The 12,073-nt window shown below is 41.7% G+C and overlaps 1 protein-coding gene across 1 annotated transcript in view; it reads left to right on the forward strand.

Annotated features, from left to right (window-relative positions):
* The window catches only part of sgce (sarcoglycan, epsilon), a 67,544-nt gene that overhangs the window by 51,625 nt on the left and 3,846 nt on the right, over positions 1-12,073 (forward strand). Inside the window, exon 10 of the mRNA XM_060942749.1 lies at positions 8,464-8,507. Coding sequence (XP_060798732.1) covers positions 8,464-8,507 — 44 coding nt within the window. The remainder of the gene's footprint in view (positions 1-8,463; positions 8,508-12,073) is intronic.

The raw sequence follows: 12,073 nt of genomic DNA on the forward strand, positions 1-12,073 counted from the left end.
AAAGAAGTATTTTGTAGGCTGCTATCAAAAGGATAAGCACAACTACAGGGCAAGTACACTTAAACATAAGGCACTAATATTTTAATACTTTATTCCACTTTCATTAAGTATATCTTGATCAAAAGTTTAAGTATACGCTTAATATACTTAGACTTTTCTATATACGTTTCAGTATAAGCTAAGTAGACTTATATATAACTTGATTAAGTATATCTCTGATAAGTAAATAAAAAGTAAACTGAAAGCATACGCTCTTATTTTTAGTTTAAAAGAAGTATACTAGAAGCACGCTTGAATAAACTTCTTTTTTGTAAGGGTCTGCTCTCAGACTGTTTTGTTTCTCCTGCCTACAGCAGGCTGTAAAGGGATCCTCCAGCGGATTTATTCTCAAACTTGTTTTACGTAAAAATTGTCACAGATTTCAAAAATCAAATGTTCATTTTCAGAGACCAAACCGTGTTTGAAAATAAAAGAATTTTGTTTAAAATGTCAGCTGGGCTTGATGTATGCGATGACGTCAGGTAGCGGTCGCTTGGAGCAACTCAACTGTTTATATTCTCTGTTTACATCGTAGTTTTGCTAGTTTTACAAGTATTTTACCGAATTTATCAGTTTTTAAATAAGTATGCCTCACTGTGTAGCGTATAAATGCCACAATGATGCTAAAAAGAAAGTACAAGCTGGAACTAGACCGCATTTCCACAGAGAAAATGCAAAGTGTGCTTGCTCAGCTGTGGCAGAGGGTCACCGACAGAAACTGGATCAGATATGAGACCTTGTGCTGCAACATCTTTTTTTCACACGCTCTACAGAAAGTGTGTGTGGCAAAGTGTGTGTAGTGTGTGTGCAGGGCTCTCAAGTTTTGAAGACAGGCAAGAGTGACATCCCGCCCCCGGCTCGGCCCGGCCCCCATAAGGGGGTCAGAGGGGGCGCGGGTTGGACGGGCCGTGGGAATGGGGGTGTTTCATTAATAATATTATTATTAGTTTTGTTGTTGTTATTATTCTCATCTCATCTCATTATCTCTAGCCGCTTTATCCTTCTACAGGGTCGCAGGCAAGCTGGAGCCTATCCCAGCTGACTACGGGCGAAAGGCGGGGTACACCCTGGACAAGTCGCCAGGTCATCACAGGGCTGACACATAGACACAGATAGACAAAACAATAGACAGATAGACACATAGACAAAACAATTCCTCATGAGTGACATATAGAGATTTATATCACGGTTTTGGTTCTCAATGTCCCGGATGTAGCTCGTATGAAAAATACAAGTGGCATATTTCCCAGTCAAACACTCGTCTCCGTATAATCTGAATGTACAGTATATCTACCAATATGCATTTTTGGGAAATTTGCCCTCTTTGATAAGAAAAATGCTATTGTTCCATCACTTAATCTGACCGTAACACATCTGTAGAGCAGTGATAATTCTGTCAACAAAAATTTTGACGATAAGTATTCCTTGTTTATCTCATCTCATTATCTCTAGCCGCTTTATCCTGTTCTACAGGGTCGCAGGCAAGCTGGAGCCTATCCCAGCTGACTACAGGCGAAAGGCGGGGTACACCCTGGACAAGTCGCCAGGTCATCACAGGGCTGACACATAGACACAGACAACCATTCACACTCACATTCACACCTACGGTCAATTTAGAGTCACCAGTTAACCTAACCTGCATGTCTTTGGACTGTGGGGGAAACCGGAGCACCCGGAGGAAACCCACGCGGACACGGGGAGAACATGCAAATTCCACACAGAAAGGCCCTCGCCGGCCACGGGGCTCGAACCCGGACCTTCTTGCTGTGAGGCGACAGCGCTAACCACTACACCACTGTGCCGCCCCTGTTGTTATTATTAATTGATCAAACTTGTGGAACAAAAGACTTGACACATGGCACAGTTTAACCAAATACAAAGTATTTATTCAAATTTTCTGTGCGTCTTCACAACAAAAATAACAGTTAACTCTATTTTCCCCTCACTTTTGATGTAGGTATACTGTATAACACTGGTGTGTGTGTGTGTGTGTGTGTGTGTGTGTGTGTGTGTGTGTGTGTGAAAGAGAGAATAGATAGAGAGAGATTATGACTGGTGTTTTTTATTGTACGTGTTGGTTGCCTTTTTGGACTCTTTTATCATTTTTGGTGTAGGCTCCCATTTAAAACAGTTTGGCTCTAGCCCAGCCATTTTGAGGGTCATAATGGAGGACAATGTCCTGTCTAAAGCCAAGCTTTTGCGTGTCGCTGTTTTGTTTAACCCGACCATTGAAAACACCCTCTCAGTATCGGCATTTGAATGCGGCAGAACTAAAACCAAGGTCGCAATCTTTGACAGCCTTCCAAATTGGTTCAAGCCAGTCACCTTTGAAAAAAGGAACCAAGGGCCTCTATTACTCAAATGTTTTCCTATTATTGTAATTAATAATGAGCAAGTCATGCTGTGTGCAAAATATTTCTTACCTTGTTCTTTGTTGAGGACATTTTCCCCCAAAACTCCTCAACATCAAATAATGTTGGGTCCTCAGGCATGGCAATGTCCATAAGCTGGTAGTCCATGAACTCCTCACTTATTTGGTCCTGCTCTTTGGGGTTGTGATAAGGAAGGAGTCCCTGAAATCTGTGTGTACAAGACTGATTAGAATACAGTGAGACAGATTTGTTTTGTGATCATGACCATTAAACTTAAAAATAGTATGCGAAAACCCTTGCCTGTCCACAAAGTACAAGGCATCTTCAACCCCACACTCTGCTCTCAGCTGCACATCAACAAATCTTGCGTGTTTCAGGAGAGGATCTGTCAGTGGTAGTTTAGCCATGGCATACTCCACAGTTCTGACTAGGAATGCTCGTGCTGCCTGCTGGAATTCTTTGGCCTCCTGGGATGTGACGTCTCCAGCCTCAAGAAGTCTGTTGAGCGTGGCTCTGGTGGCGAATCCCACATTGAGTTTTTCTCCTATCAGAGAGAGACAGAAGACATACAGAAAGCAAGTCAAATACACAGGCATCTTACTGTATAAGATATCCCTGGGTTTAATTAATACAGTACTTTTAAATAAATCCATAGAAAAGGTGTATTTGTTGTCAATAAGCATAGATTACAAGTTTATCTCCATATGTGACTTCAGAACATTACCTGGCAGTTGGTGCTGTGGGTCCTTGTAGGGGATATCATGGACTTCTCCCTCTCGTAGCGCTGCTGGTGTCATGAACCTCGAACAGAGTCTCATCTCATCTCATTATCTCTAGCCGCTTTATCCTGTTCTACAGGGTCGCAGGCAAGCTGGAGCCTATCCCAGCTGACTATAGGCGAAAGGTGAGGTACACCCTGGATAAGTCGCCAGGTCATCACAGGGCTGACACATAGACACAGACAACCATTCACACTCACATTCACACCTACGGTCAATTTAGAGTCACCAGTTAACCTAACCTGCATGTCTTTGGACTGTGGGGGAAACCGGAGCACCCGGAGGAAACCCACGCGGACACGGGGAGAACATGCAAACTCCGCACAGAAAGGCCCTCGCCGGCCACGGGGCTCGAACCTGGACCTTCTTGCTGTGAGGCGACAGCGCTAACCACTACACCACCGTGCCGCCCAAATGAAAGGATGCTTAATTGTTTTTTTTCCTGACATCTTAGAAAGACAGCAATAATTAATACATCTATGAGCAGGACATATAAAATATAACATGATTTTAAAAGTGACCTATTAAATTGACTATGCAATAGGCCTACACTTTAATTTATTTTGTGTCAATAAAATTATTTCCCCTATTTGGAGAGAGAGATGATTATAATGTGAGAATATGTCAGTCATCCTGTGATAACGAAATATGACTAGGCCTAGACTACTTGTTCTGAACAGGTCTTGTCAGTGAACAGGCTGTAAAACTGTTGGCTAAGTTAAGGCTACAGACACTCAGCATTGGAAAAAATGTTGCCAATTATCTGGGCAACATTCCTAAACAGCAGTGAAGTTGTCATTGTTTGTGTCAAACAAGTTGTGAATTTGTTGTAACATGAACACAGGAGATAACTTACTCTGTGCTTGAAGTGATGCTCGGAGCTCCTGGTTTCTGGCTGGGTCCAGGTCGAAACTGTAAGCTGGTTGTAGCAGAATCACGCGAACGAGCTTTTATCATTGGTTGTTGCGTTACATCTTACCCAGATACTACAATGCTATTTTCTGATTGGCTACTGTGTAGCCCCTTTCTTTTTTGATTGGCTGGTAAGTTACAGGCTTGATTTAGAACGACAGCGGAGACGTGCTTGTTCCATGGTGAGAGCCCGCGAGAGTTAGAGAAATGTTGGGTGCAGCGGCATATTATAAGTTATTTTTCAGCGTGAGAAACACCATGTGTGGCGGGAGAGCATGACAAAAGACCGAAAAGAGTGACTGTCACGCTCAATGCGTGACACTTGAGAGCTCTGTGTGTGTGTGAGAATATAAATAGCTGAGTTGCTCCAAGCGAGCACTACCTGACGTCATCGCATACATCAGGCCCATCTGGCATCTCATCTCATCTCATTATCTCTAGCCGCTTTATCCTGTTCTACAGGGTCGCAGGCAAGCTGGAGCCTATCCCAGCTGACTACGGGCGAAAGGCGGGGTACACCCTGGACAAGTCGCCAGGTCATCACAGGGCTGACACATAGACACAGACAACCATTCACACTCACATTCACACCTACGGTCAATTTAGAGTCACCAGTTAACCTAACCTGCATGTCTTTGGACTGTGGGGGAAACCAGAGCACCCGGAGGAAACCCACGCGGACACGGGGAGAACATGCAAACTCTGCACAGAAAGGCCCTCACCAGCCACGGGGCTCGAACCCGAACCTTCTTGCTGTGAGGCAACAGCGCTAACCACTACACCACCGTGCCGCCCCCCATCTGGCATTTAAAAGAAAATTATTTTTTCTCGAACACTATTTGGTCTCTGAAAAAGAAAGTTTGATTTTTCAAATCTGTGACTACTTTTACTGAAAATAAGTTTGAGAATAAATCTGCTGGAGGATCCCTTTAAGACAGCATTACATTCTTTCTTTTTAAAGTCACATTGCACATTTCAGTGTTTAAAATTAAATGTGTACACTTCTAAGATATGCCGAGTACGATGTGGCACAAGGCATAAAACTGCTCTTTCAGATTCAAAATGGTCAGTTGAACCAATCAGACATCCTTGTGTTACTGCATGAATCATAAATAATTATAACACCGTGCTGCTGAATTCTCAGTTCTGATTGGTGAGAAAGTGTTGATTAATTTTCTAAAACAGCAGCTCTGACAGTAGTTCTGGTTGCAAGGTTTATATTATGTGTATGAGCATACATTCTCATTTTTATAACAACTTACACAGACTCTCCACATAAACAGGAAAAAAAACCGTGTAATTGTTGATATGGTGAAGTTTTATTTAGGGAGATGTTAATGTCATATTTTTGGAAGGAGCCTCCAGTATCTGAGCTTTGTTACAGTCAGAGGTAAAGCTGTAACTTTTAAGTTTTTCAAAACAGAAAAGTCGTCAGTTCAATTCAATTTTATTCATATCACACTTTCAACAATAGACATGGTCACAAAGCAGCTTTACAGATATCCGGATATACCTGTACATTCACGAAACACTTTATTAGGACTACCTGTATACCTACACAGTCATGCCATTATCTAATCAGCCAATCATGTGGCAGCAGTCAGTGCAATGCATAAAATCATTCAGATACGGACCATCAGCTTTGAGTAATGGTCACATCAACCATCAGAATGGGGGGAAAATGTGATCTCAGTGAATTTGACTGTTTCATGGTTGATTGTGCCAGATGGGCTGGTTTGAATACTTCTATAACTGCTGATCTCCTGGGATTTTCACACAAAACAGTCTGTAGAGTTTACTTAGAGTGATGCAATAAAGAAAAAACATACAGTGAGCAGCAGTTCTGCAGACAGAAATGCCTTGTTGATGAGAGAGAACAACGGAAAATGACCAGACTGCTTCGAGCTGACAGAAAGGCTGCAGTAAATTAGATAACCACTCTGTACTATTGTGGTGAGCAGAAAAGTATCTCATAATGCAGAACATGTCAGACCTTTAGGCAAATGGGCTACAACAGCACGTTGAGTTCCATTTCTATTAGCCAAGAAGAGAAAGCTGATGCTGCAGTGGGCATAGGCGCACCAAAACTGGACAATTGTTGACTGGAAAAACAGAAATCTGATGAATCTGGATTTCTGCTGAAGCACATAGATCGTGAGGTCAGAATTTGGCATCAACAGCATGAATTCATGGACCCAGCCTGCTTTGTCAACAGTCCAGGCTGGTGGAGGTTGTGTAATGGTGTGAGAAACGTTTTCTTGGCACACTTTGGGCCCATTAATATCAATCAATCAATCAATCAATCAATCAATCGTTGCATGAGTTCCATTTCTATTAGCCAAGAAGAGAAAGCTGATGCTGCAGTGGGCATAGGCGCACCAAAACTGGACAATTGTTGACTGGAAAAACAGAAATCTGATGAATCTGGATTTCTGCTGAAGCACATAGATTGTGAGGTCAGAATTTGGTATCAACAGCATGAATTCATGGACCCAGCCTGCTTTGTCAACAGTCCAGGCTGGTGGAGGTTGTGTAATGGTGTGGGGAACATTTTCTTGGCACACTTTGGGCCCATTAATACCAATCAGTCAATCGTTGCTTGAATGCCATAGCAGATTTGAGTATTGTTACTAACCATGTGCATCCCTTCATGACCACAGTTCACCATTTTCTAATGGCTACGTCCAATGCACCATGTCACGAAGCAAAAGTCGTCTCAAACTGCTTTCATGAACATGACCGTGAGTTCAGTGTTCTTCACTGGCCTTCCCAGTCACTGGATCTGAATCCAGTAGACCACTTTTGCGATGTGGTAGAACGGGAGATTTGCAGCCTGAAAGTTCACCTGAAAAATCTGCAGGAACTGCATGATACAATCATGTCAGCATGGACATGATCTCTAAGGAATGTTTCCAACATCTTGTGGAATCCAGGACATGAAGAATTGAGGCTGATTTTAGAGCAATGGGAGGCTAAATGCAGTATTAGTATAGTGTTCCTAATAGAGTGCTCCGTGAGTGTAGATATAGAGTCTTCAGGACTCCATTGTGCAGTTTCTTGGCAACAAGCTATCCATCCATTATCTGTAGCCGCTTATCCTGTTCTACAGGGTCGCAGGCAAGCTGGAGCCTATCCCAGCTTACTACCGTACAGTATGGGCGAAAGGCGGGGTACACCCTGGACAAGTCACCAGGTTATCGCAGGGCTGACACATGCCCCTTTTCCACCAAAGCAGTTCCAGGGCTGGTTCGGGGCCAGTGCTTAGTTTGGAACCGGGTTTTCTGTTTCCACTGACAAAGAACTGGCTCTGGGGCCAGAAAAACCGGTTCCAAGCTAGCACCAACTCTCTGCTGGGCCAGAGGAAAGAACCGCTTACGTCAGCGGGGGGGCAGAGTTGTTAAGACCAACAACAATAACAAGACCGCAAAAGATCGCCATTTTTAAGCGACGAGAAGCAGCAGCTGTACAAACGCGAAGTCATCCATTATTATTATTATTGTTGTTGCTGCTTCTTCCATGTTGTTTTTGCTTTGATATTCGCGCCAAGGTTTATGTAAATGTAGCGACGTAACTGACATATACAGCGACGTAATGACGTGGCTCCGCTTAGCACGGCGAGCTATGGAAAAGCAAACTGGTTCTCAGCTGGCTCACAAGTTGAACGAGTTGTGAACCAGCACTGGAACTGATTTGGTGGAAAAGGGGTAACAGAGACAAACAACCATTCACACCTATGGTCAATTTAGAGTCACCAGTTATCCTAACCTGCATGTCTTTGGACTGTGGAGGAAACCGGAGCAAACCCACGCGGACAGCATGCAAACTCCGCACAGAAAGACCCTCGCCGGCCACGGGGCTCGAACCCGGACCTTCTTACTGTGAGGCGACAGCGCTAACCACTACACCACCATGCCACCTGGCAACAAGCTACATTTTGTGTATTATTAACTTCAAGAGAGAGGAAAAAAAGGAGTCTGGTGAGGAAAGGGGTGCAGTTTATAGCTGTTATAACCAGAACTAACTTGTTTTGTGGATGTTCCACATCAATGTGGACAAAAAAGTATGATTCTTTCATAAATACAAATTGTTAGCATTGGCAAATTGCTGTGGTGTAAGAGGAATAAAACACGTTTGCATGTGCAGTTCTAGAAATATAATAAATCAACCATTTCCTTAAAATAACATCAGCGCAAATTCAAATCACAATAAAATGAGCAGGTTTGGTTAAGAAAACACCGGAGGACAAGAAAGTACATTAAGCATCCACCTCAAGAGCAGTCTGTGTAGCTAATGTTCATTATAAGGAAAGACTCATCATTAAATTAGCACTGCAACCTTAGTAAAGCTGTTTCTGTTCACAGAAATCTTCAAAATCAAATGCAGATACCACAGCAGCAGCCTTCGGGTAAGTATACAGCACGTCAACGTCAGCGTACTGCAGCTAAACACACAAGCAAAACTGATACAGACAGCTCCAGAATTATTGGCACATGTAAAGAAAATTATTATAGAATAAATATTATACACAAGGATTAAAAATGTTTTGGCTCCCATAAAGAATATTTTGCTGGTTTTTTTTTCCCCACTCCTGATGATTTTTCATCAAATATTAAGTGTGGTGGTGGTAATAAATCTAAAACGTGTTTAGCAAAAAAAAAAAATAAAATTGTATTGCTTAGGAAAAATTTATGCTTGAAAAAATATTGATCTAAACAACGCCAAATATTCTAGACCTGACTGTAGGTGTAATACCACGAGATACATTATTTTATTGATACGTTTAACTGGATTCCTTATTAATTCTTTATGAATGTCATAAGGAGTGAAGCGTTTTTAAATTTAACTGATAGAAAATCCTAAATCATGTAGCTTTTTTTTTTTTTTAATTGGCTTTCCTCTTGTTGTGATGTCGTGTGGGCATATTGCTGGCATAGTTTGTATCCTAGCAGAAAGAGCCACTGCAAATCAATACTGTGACTGTTCTTCTGACTGGTCTGTTATCGTATGATAAAGCATTTCTATCCTGGTGGGAGTGATGACTCGGCCCCCATCCACAGTAAATGGTTTGAGTGTAAAAATGATATAAACCATATTGTTATGGCTTTCACAGCCATCAGATCTCAACCTAATTGAACACTTATGGGAGACTTTGTAGGGGCATGTTAGACAGCACTGTGCACCACCATTACCAAAACAACAATTGAGGGATATATATAAAAAGTGTGTGTGTTGCGCCATGGGATTTTTGTACCAAACGCTCTATTTACAAAATGCGTAGAAACGGCGTTGAAAAGCGCACAATATTTTGCACCATTTTACTGGCTGAACCAGTAACCATCAACGAAGAATCACCTCAAGAGCGCCCCTACGGGATATATTTACCACTTTTAGCATCATCCACGACTGAGACGAGTATAGATCTTCTGTGGTTGGTTGAAGAGAGCAACTGGACTTGCTTGAAGATTCTTGAAAACGTTTCGCCTCTCATCCTAAAGGCATCCTCAGTTCTGTCTGACTTCAGACAGAACTGAGGATGCCTTTAGGATGAGAGGCGAAACGTTTTCAAGAATCTTCAAGCAAGTCCAGTTGCTCTCTTCAACCAACCACAGATTACTATGTACCTGGATGACTGAGATTCGTCACAGATAAGTATAGATCTTCCTTCTGCCGTAAAAGTCTGCGAATGACATTCTGATTCGTTGTGAGAATGTGTCGATCATGCGAGCGCAGTTTTCGCACAACACTCGCTTAGCGGCGCTAATAGTTCACCAGGTGTTTTCTTGACCTTCTGAGCAGCATTTTGCAGTCTGTTGCTCAGCACATCTGGGAAATTCGCCAATTATCTACAGTCGAGATTGTCTCCTGATGGATTCACAAGGTTCTGTATCATCTGTAGTCAGTGCCCGGAAAATGGACCATTTTGAGTTGCGTGCACATGATTATACCCCCGCTCTGAAGGAGGGAAGGGTATACTGGTTTACCTTTGTCCGTCCGTCCGAAACACCCTTTTTCTCAGCAACCACAAATCATAGCCACTTGGTACCAAACTTCAGCCTGGGGTTCTATACTGTGTATACCGTTTTCAGATCTGTCACACAAACTTCCTGTTTACCGACTGAATGTATTTGCGAGACATATCGGGTGGATTTACAAAATTTTCAGAACACTTTTCTCAGCAATTACAAATCACAACTGCTTGATATTTGGTACCGAGCTTCAGCTTGGGGTTCTGTACCGTGTATAACGTTTTCAGGTCTGTCACACATCGATTTCCCTGTTTACCGACTGAATTTATTTACGAAACATATCGGGTGGATTTTGACGCTATTTCAAGAAGCAAAATGCTATTTCAAAATGGCAGTTTACCAGGATGCTATTTGAAATCCCTGGGGAGAGACACGGCTCTTTACTTACCGTATTTTCCGGACTATACGTCGCTCCGGAGTTTAAGTCGCATCAGCCAAAAAATGCATTATGAAGACGAAAAAAACATATATACGTCGCACCGGACTATAAGTCGCACTTTTTTGAAGGGTTATTCTATCCATAGAATCTGTGATTGTATCTGATAAGCAGCGCGTGGTTACTGCGCGACTGCATTGTTTATTTAATAAACGAACAGCTGAGCAGTGATAACGCGCCCTTTGCCCTGTAAGTAGCCTAGTCTGATTATTTTAAATATCTACTACTATCTTTAATACTATCACTATCGTTATTACTAATAGCCTATATTATTATTATAACTAATATTAGTAGCCTATTACTGATGCATTAATCAGTTTGCGTTTAGAATATTTTTACCGGTAGGACTTATTATCGCCCCATGGCTCTTTCATCTGTGTTATTAAAGCTGTAGTCATCATCGAGGAGTGTCATTCTTCATTTTTGTCAAATTTTATTTCATCAAATCAGAGGTCAAGTAGGCTATAGGTATATCATCTCCAAAGACAGGTACGGTAGTAAAAACAACCGTCTAGTGAAAAAAAAAACAACAACCGCTTTTAAATCCCCTACTTAAATCCTTAAAATGAGTCATTTAACTCATGTCTTGTGTGATCTGATCTCCAATGGTGAAATAAACCGGTTGTGATGAGTACAGTCTGTTATTTTAGAAGATAAATGTAATATATAATTTAATATATAGACTAATAAAAATTAATATTTTATAATATATCACGACATATTACTGTCTGTAACTGTTTGTCACTAAAGCGTTTTCTAAGATCATAATGTCTGATATTATTATTATTATTATTATTATTTTATACACACAATAAGCGCATGTGCGTAAAGTTATAGTAAACCATCCCCCGCCTTTTTTTTTTTTTTTTTTTTGAGTCGCCGGACCCACCCACCTCCTGCGTTCTGGGACCTCCCACTTCACAAATTAAGCACTGCCTAAAATCACTACATAACTTATTTAAATAACTATAGGCCTATCATTAATAATAAAACACAGGTCAATCAAGTTTATCAAGCTGATGATTTCACTCCAAATCAGTAAATCCATTGAATTCCTCATCCTCGGTGTCGCTTCTGAACAACTCTGCCAACTCCAGCGGCAGATGAAGCGCCGTTTCCTCTTCTTCTGCGTGGCTGTCGTCAGACTCAGCATCAGCTCCAGTTATTCCGCGGTGAAAAAAAAAAAACATATATACGTCGCACCGGAGTATAAGTCGCATGGCCAGCCGAACCATGAAAAAAAGTGCGACTTATAGTCCGAAAAATACGGTACTTGTTTAACGGTTAATTATTTGTTGAAGTCAACATTCATAGTAAGTGTCCTATTCCTTCGATTGCTCGCATTCTGATATAAGCAAGAGCGGGGGGGATACGTAAGTGAGCAAAAGCTCACAGTTGATCTTGTTTCATGTCAGAACTTCGCTTGGTCCAATTTCACTTTGGTTTGTATTTCCTGCATACTGAGGCTTGGTAATTTAATGCAGCAGGTATAACTCAAAATTCATAATC

This window comes from Neoarius graeffei, chromosome 16 (genome assembly GCF_027579695.1).
Source record: "Neoarius graeffei isolate fNeoGra1 chromosome 16, fNeoGra1.pri, whole genome shotgun sequence".
NCBI lineage: Eukaryota > Metazoa > Chordata > Actinopteri > Siluriformes > Ariidae > Neoarius > Neoarius graeffei.